The sequence below is a fragment of the Ruditapes philippinarum genome, unplaced genomic scaffold (genome assembly GCF_026571515.1).
Source record: "Ruditapes philippinarum isolate M1 unplaced genomic scaffold, ASM2657151v2 ctg1561_1_1_1_1, whole genome shotgun sequence".
Taxonomy (NCBI): domain Eukaryota; kingdom Metazoa; phylum Mollusca; class Bivalvia; order Venerida; family Veneridae; genus Ruditapes; species Ruditapes philippinarum.
In genome coordinates, this window is record NW_026859143.1 from 99908 (window position 1) to 119175 (window position 19268).

At 33.9% G+C, this 19268-nt stretch overlaps 2 protein-coding genes across 2 annotated transcripts; one reads left to right on the top strand and one right to left on the bottom strand.

Annotated features, from left to right (window-relative positions):
- The first annotated feature begins 19 nt into the window (after window positions 1-19).
- LOC132755403 (exosome complex component RRP41-like) lies at window positions 20-2360 on the top strand. The gene is made up of 3 exons (XM_060746272.1): window positions 20-249; window positions 1223-1429; window positions 1986-2360. The coding sequence occupies exons 1-3, from the start codon at window positions 79-81 to the stop codon at window positions 2346-2348; spliced, it is 741 nt and encodes a 246-aa protein (XP_060602255.1). The 5' UTR covers window positions 20-78; the 3' UTR covers window positions 2349-2360.
- A 664-nt stretch (window positions 2361-3024) lies between these two features.
- Window positions 3025-15845, bottom strand: LOC132755402 (translin-associated factor X-interacting protein 1-like). The gene is made up of 16 exons (XM_060746271.1): window positions 15701-15845; window positions 14319-14427; window positions 13710-13955; window positions 13298-13432; window positions 12619-12688; window positions 11778-12045; window positions 11012-11123; window positions 10434-10495; window positions 10153-10242; window positions 9414-9576; window positions 8789-8917; window positions 8321-8491; window positions 5425-5540; window positions 4629-4755; window positions 4070-4176; window positions 3025-3606 (listed from the first exon to the last, which is right to left on the bottom strand). Exons 1-16 carry the CDS (start codon window positions 15745-15747, stop codon window positions 3426-3428), a joined length of 2133 nt encoding a protein of 710 aa, XP_060602254.1. The 5' UTR covers window positions 15748-15845; the 3' UTR covers window positions 3025-3425.
- Window positions 15846-19268: the final 3423 nt, after the last annotated feature.

A 19268-nucleotide genomic window follows, 5' to 3' on the forward strand; every position in this document is an offset into this window, starting at 1 on the left:
TCCAAAAGCATTTGTGTAACCGTGATCTGTTTCGGATATCGTTTGTTATTTTCGTTCGATGTCAACAAAAAACTGAGCATGGCAGGTCTGGAATTGCTCTCAGACCAAGGCTTTCGGATTGATGGACGAAAATCGAACGAATTACGAAGAATTCAATGTAGACTAGGAGTTTTCAGTCAAGCAGATGGTTCAGCTTATATAGAACAGGGCAACACGAAAGTGTTGGCTGCTGTCTATGGTCCTCATGAGGTATGGGCTAATAAATCAAGCATAACAAAAATTTATGTAAAGTCAAAAAGATCATCATGGGTGGCATATTAAACCGTTAAAATCACACTGTGCGTAAAGTTTTACGTTATCATAATTAGAGCTAATTGGCATGCACATTCGTGTCTGGACTGTAACTTTGTCATGGATCGAAGGATTTTAGAATAACTTGGCATAAATGTCTACCACATCAAGACGATGTATCGCGTCCAAGAACCACGTCCCTACCTTTAAGGTCAAGGTCATAGTACTACCATTTTGAAGTTCACTTTATCACAATTAAGAATTTGTAGGTACACGCACTCGTGTCCGAACTGTAGATTGTCATGCATCGAAGGATATTAAAATAACAAGGCATAAATGTCTACCACATCAAAATGATGTGTCATGTCCCAAGACCCATGTCACTACCTTGAAGGTCAAGGACACACAGTCACTTATAGTTTGAAGGTACTCCTCTAGAGAAGAGTTTGAAGATACACATTCATGTCACTGCTAAGTGACGATGTGTCACTGCTAAGGTTCATGTCCGCCCGTCTGTCCCCACTTACTCAACAATCATGTCCAGACTGTAACTTCTGCATTGAGGGATTTGGAAATAACCTGCAGGGATTTTTTCCAGGATTTTGGGATTTTAGAATTTTTATTCAATATTTTTATTTTGTAACTTTCAATTGGGATTTTTTTCCTGTGGGTTGGGAAAATAATTAACTATTTTCAATTGGGAATATGACCCAATAACGGCTATAAAATAAGCCAAAAAAAATCCCTGACCAGTCACCTGGTATAAATGTCTATCACATGACAATGTTGTGTCACATCCCAGAACCATGTCCCTTCCTTAAAGGTCAAGGTCACACTTATATTTTGTACAATGTACTTTTATGTAGATTCAGTCATTGCCAGCAGTCTTAACTTTGTAGATTTCTTTTAAGTAAACTTATTATATTTTCAGATAAGAGGAAGCAAGTCGAAGGCACTTCATGACAAAGTTCTTGTAAATTGTCAGTATAGTATGGCCACATTCAGCACTGGGGAGCGTAAAAGGCGTCCCCGTGGTGACCGCAAATCAAAAGAAATGACTATGCACTTACAACAGACATTTGATGCAGCAATACTAACAAACCTGTATCCTAGATCACAGATTGACATTTTTGTAGAGGTAAGTCCACTTGTTAAGATTTAAGAATGTCCAAAATAGCAAAATTTAAAATGTTGCCTTCTTGGTCACCAGGTGTGACCGGGCCTGTTCAGGAAAAGCAGTGGAAAATGCAATCTACTGTCTTTGTTCCCTAGAGAGTATCCACATGTATTGGTATGATTTTCTTAACTTTTAGTGTAAATTTTTAATATAAATGCATTTCTTCTACTTGATGCATATTTTTCTAACATCTGATATTTGAAAATACAGTTATACTTAACATCTGAAGGCAAACAACTATAATTCTTACATGTTAAAGTTCCTCTGTTTATGACAATTATTCAAGGCTTTTCATTCTTATATTCATTTCAATATTTAAGCAATAAATTAGCTCCAAAAATTCAAGTAAATTTTCATTTTGTAAAAATTTATAGGCCTTTCAAAACCATCCAAAATCCTAAATATGCAAGATCATGCATAGACAAAAAATAAAAATGTTAGATCTTTCCAGAATTTTTATGCTGGAAAATAAATTGTAAGTTTACTCTTTCTTTAAAATGTTTTTTTTTTTTGTTAGGTTTTACAATCAGACGGTGGCAATTACTGTGCAAGTGTAAACGCTGCCACACTGGCACTCATCGACGCAGGAATTCCACTGAGAGACTACGTATGTGCTTGCTCAGCAAGTTTTGTAAACGATAAACCAATTGTAGACATTAGTTACCTGGAAGAAGCTTCAGGTGGTGCGGAACTCATCGTAGCTACACTACCAAAATCTGAACAAATTGTGTTTCTAGAAATGAACGCAAGACTACATGAGGATAATTTAAGTCCTGTGTTAGATATGGCTGTGAAAGGGTGTAAAGATATACATGATGTGTTAGACCAAGCTGTTAGGGAACATGTAGGGGAAGTTGCTGCAACATCGGGGCTAGAGTGAAATAAATGAAAACTCAATAAGTGTCTTTAAATTTTCATTCAATTGTGTGTTAATATAAAGAGGATATTTGTTTGTTTTTGTATGCATTTTAAGATCAAAATTTATTTCATAGAGTGAACACAAGATACAATATTTTCACGATGTCATAGCCACAATTGAAAATACAACAGCTGGTGTTCACAAGGTAAATATGATTTGATCTTTAGTCATACATGCAAAACAAACAAATTTTCTATTTATTTCATGCCATTTTAGTGATTTGAAGTCATAATCACTTTTCCCCTCATAACGCCATGTCCTCTCCATGATGTCATCAAATCATGTTACAATGTTTGTATTGAAAAATAATGCTGTAATATTTCATGAATTTTGTTCCACTTTTAACATGATATGCGCAAGTAGGGGGGTAGTGCTTCCAGTTTAATAAATCACATTTGACTTATGATCAAGTGTATTTCTCAGTATATATCCATTTATTTTTGATATTTGCTATTCATTCACATTCACAGTCTGGCACTGTAAAATTTATATTTTCATAATATAATTTCACTATCTTCAGAAAAGCATGTAATGAATAAAGGTCCTTTCCACTTTGTTAACAATGGGTTCTCAGAAAAGCTAAAAAATATGTATTTTTGTAGAATTCATGTTTTAATTTGTTAATATTAAAACAAGCTTTGGAGATTAGAAAGATTTTATTATCAAGTTTACACATTTAAGCAAATGTAACATACATGTAAATTATACAGAAAAAAACAACAACAAAAACTTTCATTTCTAAAAAGATTGATAAAAATTATTCTGCAATATAAAATACTTTAGTCATAAATGTTTAACAAATTAGATGGCGAAATTGACCCGGAGATATGCTGTACAAGATCATGATGAGTCAATCCACACACAATAAATATCACAGACAAAACACAAAACGCTACATTTATAATATATTAAGGCACTAACACCTTGATAAAATTCCAGTGAAAAATGCAGCTATAGTTCTGTGTGTTTACACTTTTCAGCATTCTTAATTGAATGCTGTTTAATAAATACATTTTTTTTTAGTTTATATATAGCAATTTACAGTTTTCTTCCAATTCGCGCCACATTTCCGTTCCTTAATCTTTCGATGACCTTGTCTTGAGGCAGTGGATCCGTTTCAGATTGGAACACCCATGTAATATATTTGTTCATTTTAACATTATCTATTTCAATGTCAGCTTGTAGTATTGATCTCTTCAAGTCATCAACAGAAACCGGACTGAAAATAGCAAAAATGTAAGATCCACATTAAAATCAGCTCATAGTAAACAAATTAAAGAAAAAAATGTCCATAATTAAGCATTATTTTTATTCCGTATATTGGAAAAATTGTACATAAAGGCTATTTAATACATTGTATTCAAAAACATGTAGTTTAAAATATGATTTCAATCAAAGAAATTTAGATACAAAAATTATATGGTAAAGGCATTTTGTTGTAACTATTTTGGGAAATTTCTGTGTCAGAGGCCCAATTTAACAATCAAGAATACATGTACCTTTGATAATATAAGGTATCCAGACTTAAACATATTACATGAAAACTTAGCTTTATAGAATGAAAAAGAAAATCGTTATAACATAGCTTCATAAAATAATACAAATTGCTTCATAAAATAATACAAATAGCTATATACAATCACAACACATTGAGTGTTATGTTAGCATGAATTATTACTTACTTTATATCAACAAGCTGTTTTTGTATATCATCAACATAGTTCATCCTCTCCTGCTTCTCCCATTTTCTGATCTCATCCAAAAATGGACCAGTCCTGCCTTCATCATCCTATAAATAAAAATATACCTGATTACCCCTGTACCTACTTAACTTCGATAATGAAATAGTCCTGTCTTGAATCAAGACTTTCCATTATTAATATGACGGATTTTGATACTTAAATATGACAACAAAAGCTGTATTGGGTCGGAAATGACTACTGATAAATTTTGACAGATTAACTGTTTCATCATATGTGTCAGTCAGACTGTAGATTCGACTTTTCTTATACTTTTGCTCAAATCTGGATAACGTAATTAAGGAGATTATTAACAAACAAGAAAGGGATAGTACAATATAGTGAGTCAAAATCAATGCAAGAGTTATGGATCTTTGGCACTGATCAATATCTATCCCAAACACATTTGTTTTAATGTTAAATCTTTACCAAGTTTTGTGACAATGCACAGGTAAGATAGCCCCACTTTTCTTTGCTTTATCAAGCTTTCTGAAATACTAACCTCCATAAATAGATTTTTATACTCGATCTCATCGGCTTCCTTGTTGTCCATTTCTGATTCTGCTGCTCTCATCATGGCGTTTACTTTGTCAGGGTCAACATTTCCGAGATATGATGTCAAACCCTCCCTGAAGAAATCAAAATTAAGAAAAACGTTAATGTCAGTATGTCCTAACATCTATTTTCTGCATGTGAAAATCTATTATGTTATGTTCTATTAACTTCAAGTAACAGAAATATTGTGTTTTAGATAAAATTGTTGAAAAATACGTTATTTATATATCCTGTTGATGGAATGAACATCTGAAAGTGTTACTGCTATTTGGTAAGAAAATTGAAATATCAGTGCTTAATTGAGAAGAAAAACTGCTATCAATTTAATAAATATGTGGTTTGAGTACTGTTTAAGGGTGTAACAAAGCTCTGCTAAGTTTCAGTAGGTAGAAAACCAAGACACTGATATTCTTGTCTGTGACAAAAGCCAAAGTTTGATTCTTTCTCTTGCATATTACATATAAATTACAGTTCAAAAAGAAATTAGGAAAACTGATATTCTTTGCTAGAAATATTTTCTTATAGAATTTACAAACACAGGTTCATTCATTATAGCAGAATAACATCCTAAGCAAACAAGCCTTATAAAGGCAACTTATTGACATCATTTTAAAGCATGCTATTTTCCAGCACATGCATAAATTAAAATTAGAAAATCCAGTCCAATATGCAAGAATTATAATATCTTTCACCAACTTATCAGGGGAGATAATGCATGCTGTACCTTTTACAAGAATATTTACCTAAAGTCAGCCTTGGATAATTTCCCCTGGTTTCCTTTATCCATGTCTATGGTTGTGAGATGGTTCATCAGTTTTTGTATTAACTGTAACTGGTTGTGGTAAATCTCTTCATCTATCTGTTATAAAATATATATATATATAAATCTATATATGATTACATTGTCTATTATAAATATTTACAAAACTTACGCATAACATGTGTGTATATGAGGTTTAAATTACAAACAGCTAAAATGATTTATCTGTTACTTTATATGAAAACATTATACACTTACAAAATATAATAATATTTAGTGCATTATACAAAAAGGTCAGACTTCATATGGGTAGTTAATATTATAGCAAGGTACAATATTTAATCACAGTTTAATATTTAATAAATTTCGTATGGCTCAGAATTTCAAGAAAAAATCATTAGTCTTCATCTAAATAGGTACTGTTAATCCTCAAATTTATTCACAGAACAGAAATAGTTAAATTATTTAATGTTTGTATGTGTAACCAAAGGTCTGAGGTTATCTCCCCTTTATTTCCGGGTCTAACAAATAATACTACTTTCACCGCTGAAAAAATTCATGAAAATATTGAATAAATTACCAGTAGATATCGACACAAATCTACCATTTTAAATTTTTTAACATGGCAAAGCAGGGTCAGAAGGTGATAATGTGCCTGATAATTGAAGCATGGATAACTGTACTGAGATTTCAGCCACTTGCCACAAACTGATAATATTATAATCAAGTTATACGACACACTAAATTAGTTAAAATCATAAGCAATATATTATTATGCCCCCATTTCGAAGAAAAGGGGGTATATTGCTTTGCACTTGTCGGTCCGTCGGTCCGTAGACCAAATGGTTTCCGAGTGATAACTAAAGAACCCTTAGGCCTAGGAACTTCAAACTTGGTATGGTGATTGGTCATGACCAGTAGATGACCCCTATTGATTTTGGGGTCAAGGGGTCAAAGGTCAAGGTCACAATGACCTTGTAAGCAAAAACGGTTTCCGATCAATAACTAAAGAACCTTAAGGCCTAGGAACTTCAAACTTGATATGGTGATTGGTCATGATCAGTAGATGATCCCTATTGATTTTGGGTTCAAGGGGTCAAAGGTCAAGGTCACATTGACCTTGTAAGCAAAAACGGTTTCCGATCAATAACTAAAGAACCTCAAGGCCTAGGAACTTCAAACTTGATATGGTGATTGGTCATGATCAGTAGATGACCCCTATTGATTTTGGGGTCAAGGGGTCAAAGGTCAAGGTCACATTGACCTCTTAGGTAAAAACGGTTTCCGATCAATAACTAAAGAACCTTATGGCCTAGGAACTTCAAACTTGGTATGGTGATTGGTCATGACCAGTAGATGACCCCTATTGATTTTGGGGTCAATGGGTCGAAGGTCAAGGTCACATTGACCTTGTAAGCAAAAACGGTTTCTGATCAGTAACTAAAGAACCTTAAGGCCTAGGAACTTCAAACTTGGTATGGTGATTGGTCATGATCAGTAGATGACCCCTATTGATTTTGGGGTCAAGGGGTCAAAGGTCAAGGTCACATTGACCTTGTAAGCAATAACGGTTTCCGATCAATAACTAAAGAACTTTAAGGCCTAAGAACTTCAAACTTGGTATGGTGATTGGTCATGATCAGTAGATGACCCCTATTGATTTTAGGGTCAAGGGGTCAAAGGTCAAGGTCACATTGACCTCTTGGGTAAAAACGGTTTCTGATCAATAACAAAAGAACCCTTAGGCCTAGGAACTTCAAACTTGGTATGGTGATTGGTCATGACCAGCAGATGACCCCTATTGATTTTGGGGTTAAGGGGTCAAAGGTCAAGGTCACATTGACCTTGTAGGTAAAAACGATTTCCGATCAATAACGAAAGATCCCTTAGGCCTAGGAACTTCAAACTTGGTATGGAGATTGGTCATGACCAGCAGATGACCCCTACTGATTTTGGGGTTAAGGGGTCAAAGGTCCAGGTCAAATTGACTTTGTAGGTAAAAACCGTTTCCGATCAATAACGAAAGAACCCTTAGGCCTAGGGACTTCAAACTTGATATGGTGATTGGTCATGATCAGTAGATGACCCCTATTGATTTTGGGGTCAAGGGGTCAAAGGTCAAGGTCACATTGACCTCTTAGGTAAAAACGGTTTCCGATCAATAACTAAAGAACCCTTAGGCCTAGGAACTTCAAACTTGGTATGATTATTGGTCATGACCAGTAGATGACCCCTATTGATATTGGGGTTAAGGGGTCAAAGGGCAAGGTCACTTTGACCTTGTAGGTAAAAATGCTTTCAAATCAATAACTTAAGAACCCTTTGGCCTAGGAACTTCAAACTTGGTATGATTATTGGTCATGACCAGTAGATGACCCCTATTGATTTTGGGGTTAAGGGGTCAAAGGGCAAGGTCACTTTGACCTTGTAGGTAAAAATGCTTTCAAATCAATAACTTAAGAACCCTTTGGCCTAGGAACTTCAAACATGGTATGGTGATTGGTTATGACCAGCAGATGACCTATTGATTTAGGGGTCAAGGGGTCAAAGGTCAAGGTCACATTGACCTTGTATGTTAAAACGGTTTCCGATCAATTAACTAAAAACGCTGAGGCCTAGGAACTTCAAACTTTGTATGATGATTGGTCGTGACCAGCAGATGACCCCTATTGAGTTTTGGGTCAAGGGGTCAAAGGTTAAGGTCATGACCAGTAGATACTTGATAACCCTTATTAATTGTTTGATCACTGGGTCAGAAGTCATAATAACCTTATCACATGACTAATTGGCTGCTGATAGGGGGCATACATGTTTTACAAACATATCTTGTTTATACAAATGTGTATTATTACTGTTTGGATAAGAATGATTTTACAAACCTCTTCAGTTAAGACACCATGGAAGAGACCTATGTGTTCATCAGAATTATATCTCTGGCAGGCATCGTGAAGGTTATACCCCCACTCTATAATCATCTGCTCTAGACCAAATCGTCTCTGTAGGTAACTGTATAGGAAATCACTCATCTTATCCCTAACACCATCTGATTTCTGTAATTATAAACAATGAATCATATGATGTGTTGTTTCCGTGTAACCTCTCACCTCGCAGGTTTGAGTACTACTTGGGTCACAACTATGTCTCCTTATTTGGCACCAGTACTGGTTATTAAAGTACATCAGTAGAGTGTACTCAAATATGTTCTAAGCTTTCTTTGCATTTGATAGAATAGATATATGTATGTGTTAACTAATAGCTTGCCTAAATCTGGCCCAAGCTTAAAACGGATGTATAACTATAATCAGATCGGAACAACTGGACAGGGAGATAACTAAGGTATTACATACTGCTGCATCATGAGCTCCTTTCTCTCTCCAGATATCCTTGATAAGTAGGGAGGCATCACGTTTACCCAACCGTCGATTTCTAACCGGACCATCATGCTGTAAGTATTTTGGCACCGCTGGTCCAGTTCCCTTTTAGATAGATAAAAGTAAACAAAATACAATTTATTGATTCCATTTACAAATGTTATATAAGTGATATCCTTCATAAAAAATTTAACTTCTTATTTCATACTGGTAAGAAAAATTTAACTTCCATTAATTTGCTCAGTCAATATTGAAATTGTGTATAAGTTGCCTGATGGGTAAACTTCATTGAAAAATTGCTTGCAAGTTCACTTGCACGTCACTGAACCATGTGGTCATGAAAGACCTCTACAATACATTTGAGACGGACACGACAAAATCAACATAGTGCGTGTGCGACCAGCATGGATCCAGACCAGCCTGCACATCCGTGCAGTCTGATCAGGATCCATGCTATACACTTACAAACCCTATAACAAGTAGAGAAACTGATAGCGAACAGCATGGATCCTGATCAGACTGCACAGGCTGGTCTGGATCCATGCTGGTCGCAAACACATTACGTTGGTTTTGTCATGGCGCATCTCATTTTATGATTTACCTGTCCATCAAAGTATTCAGCACCACCAGTGTCGACCACCTCTCCGGAGGCCATCTCTGTAAGCAGGACGTCAACAAGCTCGTTACTCGCCTTGCCCTCGGACAATTCCTTCCAGCGTGTCATACCTCCTCGAATATTATCAGCACATTTATCCCAGTCAGGCCTAAAGATTAGTAAACCTCTTATAATACAGATATATTCTCAAAAATTATAAAAATATTGGTCTTTTAATAACAAATGGTCATAATATCGTGAACCTATTAACTAGGAAAAGGTGACATAATGTTATACCTTTTAAACTGGGAATGCTGAGGATAATGCTTCAACCTTTACTCCCATAAATTAGCAAATGGCCACTACCTTAATGATGCGAACATCCAAGTGCGTGATTTATTACATATAAAACAGAATGTATAAATTAGGTTAGAAAAGATTAAACCATATTTAAAGGTTAGTGTTTTGGTAGGTGAAAATAATTTATATTGAAAAATGGGGCTTTAATCAATGATAGAGGTCATCAAATGATCGAATCAAGTGAACACACACATGTATATCTGAATTTATTCAATACGTTTTATCCAGAGATATTTGGATGTTAATTTGCATTACAAAAAGCATTTGAAAAACATTGACCTAAAAGTGGATTACGATTGGCCGAGAAATATCAAATGTTTTAAATTTTAGACTCTGATGAGGGGATACACAATTATTTTATTGTTAAATTGGTCCGTGACCTTACCTTGGTGTTGAACTTCTTCTGAGGGTTTCACACTCTGTGTAGAACTCATCCCTTTGTTTGACCACTTGTTTATGTACTTCCAAAAGAGCTCTAAAAATATTTATTAAGGTTACACATCTTTGTCATTGCCATACTAAAACTGCATAATAAATGAGTAGAAATGACTTATTAAAGGCATAATATTTTTTAAATATAATCTCTATAATGAAGGAAGTTTTTTATCAGTGCTTATATTCTACGACCACTTTTACTATGAACTTAAGGCCAGATTGTCAACTTACTCGTGTTCTTGTTTGAGTTTATCAAAGTCCCCTTGTATAACACCAACACTTTCCTCTAATGCCTGTAACAAGAAAAACAACTTTTCTGTTTAAATCAACAGTTAAGGACGTACTTGGGAGTTTTCATATAGACATATAAGCAAATTTAAACCCTTCAATAGTTTTCTAAACTTGACATGTTGTTAGAATATGATAATAGAAACATTTTAAGCGAAACAAAGTTGGGGTCAACTCCTGAAAACGTATTTAAAATGACAAATTTTTATGTTGTTTAACAAGTTGTTTCCACTGTACAATGAGGACAGTGCTTGCCTAAGAGTTAAGGTGTCTGCATCTCTGAGATTGACTTAGACTGAGACATGTTTTTCCATATATCCTCAGTTCATAAGTTAGTTCAGGAATCAGACTAACAGAATGTTTCTCATAAACTTTATCAAGCAAAATTAAACATTTTAACACTTCAGTGTACAAATGTTTGAAGTACTAAAATTTTGACAAGTTCCTGCCCTGACAAAAAAAACAACATATTTTAGGGGTTAAGGCAATTTTGTTATTTAAGATCTTGGTGTCATACATACAATATGTTTCTTTTCCAGTGTTTCAAAGTCTCTTCTTGGAATGACATCACCATAATTGGCTTCCATTTCACTGAGTCTCTGTGAAGCTGACCTCTCATCTTCTCGTGCTTTCCTACAAAACAGATGAGCCGCGTCACGACAAAACCAACATAATGGGTTTGGGACCAGCATGGATCCAGACCAGCCTGCGCATCTGCGCAGTCTGAACAGGATCCATGCTGTTCGCTATCAGTTTCTTTACCTTTTATAGGGTCTGTAAGCGAATAGCATGAATCCTGATCAGACTGCGCAGATGCGCAGGCTGGTCTGGATCCATGCTGGTCGCAAACACATTATGTTGGTTTTGTCATGATGAGGCTCAGATATTTTTTATTAGTTGCAATGAAAATGATGCTTGCCATACTATGTCAGTAGGTATTTAGAATGTAAGGTTTACAGACCTGAGAGTTACAAGAGTTTGAGTGACCCGTAGGCACTGCAAAAGTACTATGTTGTTTAAATTTGAACCACTTGCAATAATAAGATACAATGTATCAACATTTTCTGCTCTTATAATTCTGATATAAATATTATAAATTTTCAAAATCTTGAGACATGCAAAGAGCTATTTCTTTTTTTAAGAGACATGTATTTGTACATATATCTCTTTAAACAAATTTGCACATACATTATACTTATTCATTAATAATTATATTTTATATGTAAAAGAAAAGAATTAAAAAACACAACTTAGCAGACAAAAAAAACAATGCCAGAAATAAATTACTTGAGGGCAATTTTCAACATGACTGGGTCATCCTCTTCTTCATCGTCTTTTTTCTGGGACATCTGATAATCTTCCTGCTGATATCGGAGGTCGTTGATATCTGATTGTAACAATTTACGGGCATCTCGCTCATCACGGTACAACTTGTATTGATTGGCTAGGTCGTCTTGAAGTTTCGATACCTGGGTCTGTAAATCTTTACCTGAATTCTTTAAATCCTCGATTCTCTGGCATAGTCTTTTGTTCTCAATCTTCAAGTCAGCCATTTCTAAAGAATACAAGATTTTTAAGTTATCTTAGAAATAACAATGTATTTAACATGAAACAAGAGGCTGTCACCTGGCTCCATGATTTTAAATCATTTTTGGTTTTAACACCTGGTATAAGGGTTCAAATTTAAGTTTGAAATTAATAGGGTTTTTTTTTTATTACTTTATTAATAGAAATGACTAAAACCTATCTGTAGAAAGCTACCAATACAGCAATGTTTGCAACTTTTATTCTTAAGTTAAAATTCATTGTAAATGCTGATATTGATTATAAAAGCACATCATATGATGAATTATTATCTCACTTGTTATCATAACAGTCAGATTTGATATATTTCATATTGCAAGTATTCTTAAATATGTATGGACTTTGTCCACAGGTGATCATAATAAAAAGTTTTATCACTTTTTTTATATTATTCTAAATGTTAGGCAAGCTTTGTTCACAGATGATCATTATAATAAATATACAGGTTTTAAAATTTTCATATTTTTATTGGATATAATGGCAGACTTTGTTCACAGGTGGTCATTATACTCAGGTTTGCCGGTTTAATATTTATGGTTTCTACCTTGTTTCTCCTCTTCTCTGATACCCATTATTTTCTGGTCACACTGTTCTGATACTGTCACCAACATTTGCTGAAAATGCAAATATCAAACTGTTCATTTATCTGTCTTTACATATTGTTTTATTGGTAATAATTGACAAATAGCAAATCAATTGAATTAACACTCATCAAACCTGATCAACACATGTACATTACAATTATCATATTGATATGATTACTGGTCAAAGCAAATATTTGAATATTCTTTGGCTCGAAATTTATATTATAATAGAAAAGCTTCTGCAGGGCAGCGTCCTTTGGGTGACAAAGATTTTGGTTGATGCTGTGAGGAGAGAGGTTTTATTTGTTGTGAAATCTTTGGAAAAATTTTATGCTGTTGCTGTAAAGAGGTAATTGCTCAATAGAGGGTCATCTTGCAGGGGTTACACTGTATTTGAAAATGCACTCTTCTGAAAATATGAATGTCAATGTTTTATATTTTGGTATCAAAAAAATTAAGACTGTTTATAAGTAAGTATAGGGATAACTAAAAAAATTTGTAACTTCTGAATCAACCAAAGAATAAATCTATGTACAACCTAATATTTTTGGCCAGCAAACTGGAAATTATAGAGGCAGACATGTCTATAGATATGATCTTTGATACCTGAATAATTAGTAAATATATCATTAAACTCACCTTTAATGGTTCGAGCTCACGGATTTGTTGTCTTTGAAATGCAAACATCATCTCATATTCATTTTTCACGGCTGACAAAAGTGGTTTGTATGTTTTAAAGTCCTCTATCAGGTACTCGAACACTTCTCTATGTGCCTGTTATACATAATGATAAATGTATTTATAAAACGATAATTATAATTAAGTTTTGATGATTTTATAACAATACTTAACATTGCTTGTCCAAATCGACATAACCTCGAAGTGTTGAGTTTAGATAATTTTTACATCTATTTTCATATGAAGCATTTTCTTGTATCTATAATTCATTTTTAAAGTTCTAGACATGTGGTAGCACTATTGAAGGTAAAAATATACATGTATTATATAAGATAAGGAAAATAGGGAAAGGTCTTTAAGGTTGTTTTAGTACCTGTAATCTTAGTTCATTTGGTTCTACTTCTACCACATCAAGGGCACGCAATTCTTTCTTGAGGTAATTTTCAAGCTGTTCCAGAAATCTTGGTTTAGGAATCATGTTTGGTTTCCCCATCTGTTCATCACTAACGAGAACGAGGCTTTTATCCTTGGTCATCATCATTGATGTAGTAGGAACAGAGTGACCACTGGCATGAGCCGGCCATGCATCCAGCTCGCCTGTCTTTGTGTCAACATATGGCTGCATTGAGGAAAAAAAAATGATATGCAAAATATGGCATAATGTTAAGGTATTTAATATGAAAATAAGCATATTCCCTGAAATAGTTACAATATCAAAAAGCAGGCAGAGTGTCAACATTAGTCTAAATAATCAGTAATTTAGTTTTAGGACCAAAACTCGTCAAACAGTGATCACCTAATATAATTATTTCATACATAACAAGACACATTTAACATATAACAAAGCATAAGTCAAATCAATATTCATAATATGGTGTAAGTAAAATGACTTGTGTGTCATTTATTATTCATTAATGAAGCTTCTATCATTAATATACTTTTTTGTTTATATTCATATCAATTTGAAGATAATAAAACTTACTCTAAGTGCCTTTGGAGGTGGTAATGCATGTACATGTCCTCCAATTTTGTATGTGGGTCCATTAAGGCCTTCAAATTTGCCTCCATGTCGTGGTGAAAAGGTTTTTGCCCTGAAGACAAAAAGTTATTGAAATTAATAATTAATAAAATTTAATGTTTATATGCTGAACTATACTTTGGATGATGAAAAATAATACTTGACAATTTCTATGTGAAAAAAATAATTAACGACACAATTCTATTTACATACTGGTATCCAGTAGAACAGGTTTTATGTGACAGCCAAATATATTGGCTGCAACATTCAGGGTTGCCGATTTTCCGCGGATTCGCGGAAATCCGCAGATTTCGTGAGCTCCTGGGTCATTTTTAAGATCGATGTAAATTCGACAAAGACAATAAATTCATTCATTCATATTTTATACAGTACCCAAAAACCGGCACGCTTCAGCTCTTATCGTTACGCTAGCCGCCTATGGTACGTCTGTAAGCGCTTTTCTCATTGGTCAAATTGAGTCTTTTCCGGCATTCTATTTTGGAATAACCAATCAAATTCGTCTTGTCTGTTGTCAAAATGCGTCAAAATGTCGGATATTTGTTTTGAGGGCTGATGAAAACCTGAAGTCCAACTAAAGTGTCTCTGAATGGCTTTAAAGGCTACCAAGGAAGTCAAATTTAGAGTCCAGGAAATTGATTTTAGGGCATATCAAATCATCAGAATCTAGGTGCTTATGGGGGCTACGCACCCTCGGCCCCCACCAGGGCTCTGCCCTGGACCCGCAAAGGGGGCTTGCGCAGCCCCCTTGAGCCCCCCGCGTATTTTCCTCAGATTTTGCAATTTGCAGCCCTGAACATTACAAAGTGCACATACTGAGAACAATTTTGATGTCAGATTTTAAAATTTATTACACCAATGGAAAGCTTTGGGTCTTAGCTTCGTCATAGAATGTACTTCAACACATATTTTGACACCAAACTGTTAAACCTACCATATGTTAGTCCATTTTACATACAACTTATACAGTGAAATATGCAACCAATTATCTTTACTCGCAGAACAACTGAAGATTTGTATATTAGTGTATTAATCATTTGGATTCGGGGGCACTTGTCTTTTCATTGTGACATGAATTTGGTACAAAATCTGGTTCATGAAATGGAACTTAAAGCTAGTGAAATCCTCAAAGTCATTGTAGAAACGTTACCATACTGAATTAGATATCTATTGACAATTGTCGTTTATGGTACTTTATGTTATTAAAATATATCCGAAAATGATATTAAAAACGTGTCCGGGTACTATTCAACTACGACATTATTACATGTCCCAAAGGTTTAGAAATGTATTAGAAATGAGTTTTAATGAAATTTGATAACATATACCCAGCTAGAGGTGGTAGCCTGGCGACAACAAGCTTTCCTTCACTCATAACTTCTAAAATCCTGATTTTATGGAAATTTCTAAAGATTTATGTTGTCATGACAATGTAAATAAATGGACTACTTTACGGTAACTATAAAGATATGAAATAGCAAATAGATTGGGGAATTTTAAGAGTATGGTAAATAATGGAATTATATTAGACACATTTATTTCTTTCCTTTGCAATTTCATAAATTTTATTCAATTTTGTATAATATGTCGTAAAATTATTATACTTACTATAAACTTCTTTTTTCGTACCCAATAAAATTCGAACCAGTGTTTACGGAAAGAAAATATGAATTTTTATGTTTACCTTTTGTTCAGAACCGAGTGTAACCCCGTAATGTTTAATTGTTGTACCTTCATGAACATTGATTAGTCAGAGTTGGGAAGACTGTCTTCCCGTATTGAAACTGATGCGTCATGCTCGTCTTATCTTGTACAGTGTTAAACATGTATTGCATAGAGTGTGTATTGTTATTGTTTTTTAACTTGAGATTTATTTTATAGATATGAATTTATTAACAAATACGAATTTGATATTTCTGAAGTTAACGTTTATTTCTTTGTACCAGTGTTCCAGGTATACAGACAAATAAATGGGAAAGTACCACAAATTATAAGAAAATAAAGTTGTGAAAATACAAAGCTTCTACTTCTACATCATACTGCTTTAAAATCGTTTACGATCACTCTAAGCAGGTATACATTGTATACATTATAGAGACAGATGTGAGATACAATGGAATCCGGGAACCAGTCCCTATAGCTCTTATTGAATAGACCCCTTGGTTCTTTTACATGCCCAGTGTATAGCACTGATACATGCGAGGATTACCTGGATTCTAGATAGGTAGGTGGGACACACTGAAAGTGTCTCTGAAAAATCCCAAGGGTGTAACCCAGGATCGAACACGGGACCTCAGGAGTGATAATCAGTTGTTTTACAAACTGAGTTATCGCGCCACCTACCATAGCAAGTGTACAAAGCAAGATATACATATATTCGTTATGTACGTCTTATGAATTATTTAGATAACTAACTTGCATGTACAGTAAATATCACACTTTCTATGTACAGTTGGTGTGCATGGCCAGCAGAATAATACACAGTTTATATATAATAAAACTATTTGAATTGCAATTAACGTAAATAAAAACATTTGTAATTAGAGGAGATCACGGTATGTATCCAGAATACCAGCACTATTAAGTGTTGAGAATTGAGTACCGCTCAAGCCGGTGCTAGGGGACGTGAGGGAAGTTGCACTTATTCATTATCCCTCATGTACAGACTCAATCAAACCGAGTCTGCAATTCTTATGTAATTTTGTTGGGATTAATGCTTCCGAGGGATCACTTTGTTTCCAGACTTTGACTCTGATGACAATAACCGTATATTTTGAAGTAACGGTAGTGTATTCACCGAGCTGCGAAAGGAGTGTAATAGCAGCCTTGAAGTCTAGAAAATTGTAAAAATAACGTATATATATTTCTACTTTCATTCTTTTTATGCCAAATTAAGTCGCGTTTTTTTATCATTATTGAATATTGACATAAATTCTATGCGAACATTAGCAATATAAAACTGCTATGGTTTTTGCAGAATGAATATCACCAAAGAATGTGGAGAGTTTCGACCCAGTGCTTAAAATTACATAAATTTCCGTATAAAATTTAACTTTCTGATCATTTATTAATTCTCTGTCTGTAAAAAAATCATATTATGTTAACGCTATTCTGTATTTTAATGACTTTAAATTAAACTTTATCTGAAGATGCCAACGCGAGACCAACGCGAGGTCTTTCAAATAGAAGCGTCCTTTCTATTTATATAATTTCAGGATCTTAAGTAAAGATAGAGGATTCCTTACGAGGGATCTAATACCTCCAGCAATTAAGAATATTTTTCATGCCAACTTATCTTAATGGTGTAATTGTTATATACTCAAATCACAAACCGTTCTTGAAATAGCTATTTTTAATTTGAAACATGTGTTTGTTAGAGGGAGTACATATTGATTATTTCAGGGTCATTTATGATTTATTATTATGTTATTTCTTTTTTATCTATCTAGCAGAACTATATAGAATAGACGCTTATAAAGATGTTTCCAATATCTATTTCATTTCCCGTTTCATATTGAATCTATCATGTGCACTGGTTGCAATATAAATCGGAATTTTGAAATGAAAGAACTTTGACTAATATGTGTTTTTATGCATATTTTTCTGTGTTCTGGTTGTTACATGTTCAAAATTTTGTATTTTATGTCACATGTTCTTATGAACCATGACAGTATTGAATAAATCTTAGATCTGAATCCCCACCCAATGAACATATTTTCAAATGGTCCAGTGGATGAGGCATCGTTTAAAGAAATTTTGATGCACTCACATAGACGATGGTCAAAGAATGAATGCAAACGTCGTTTCACAGGTGAGAACTGATTAAAAATCATTTATTGAAATATTTTTAACAGACAAAAACTGTCATTTTCTAGTTTGAGCCATTTATATATAAACTTGATTATATTTCAAGTAATCCAGCGATTACCCGTCTCACTTTTGCATCTCCAGAAAATGTTAGGTTAAAGACATTTTTTTGCAGAAAAGCATTACCACGACCTGATTGTTTACCAAGAGAGGAACAATTAAGATTTAGAAATTGCATTTTCTTTACATAAATACCTCAAAATTGATGGAAATTTACGTAATTTTGAGGTCTGTGTCGAATTCTAATCTCTTTTTTGTGTTTTTTTTTACCACGATGTAGGAGCAGTTTGCAAAAAGCAAAACAGTTTAACATTGCTCATATTGCCTAGAACAATTTCATTCAAAAACGATATTTAGATTGGGATAATTAAAAGATAAAAGTGGAAATACGAAAAGCGTTTTTCATAATTTTTAATACTTCGAGCCGGATATTATCATCAAAGCTTGACATCATCATTAAGCCCTGATGATCTGGATACATACTGTGATTATGGAATTGCAGCACTTAATGATAAAATTAAAATCTTTAAAATGACATTATATGCTCATTTTTTCATAGTCAAATTGAGCTGAATTGACTATATATTTCAAAAGATTGACTGTTATAATGGTTAATTTATTGGCCAATAGTTGTTATTGGAAAATGTTAAGGAAAAAAATATATGTATCTAAAATTGTATTTTGGAGGAGGAAAGTCAATGTAGAAATACGATTTTCATATTACTTTATAGCTTTTCGTATTTTTTATCATTTTTACTGCCATGTACGTTCCTGTTTTATTAATATTCCATAGTTAGGGATTACTCGGTCTTTTAACTGGGACCAATTAGATGTTACTGTCTTTCAACATATATCTATAGACTTTAACGTCGGTGGTTCTACTCAGGTGCCCCTTCGTCAAACAAACAAACAAACAAACTTAAGACTTTAGAACGTCATTATCAAGTGAGCCGCACCACACAGTGCGAAAGATCGAAAATAAAGAATGTAAAGTAAGTACAATATTTAACTTCTTGTAAGTTCTCATTT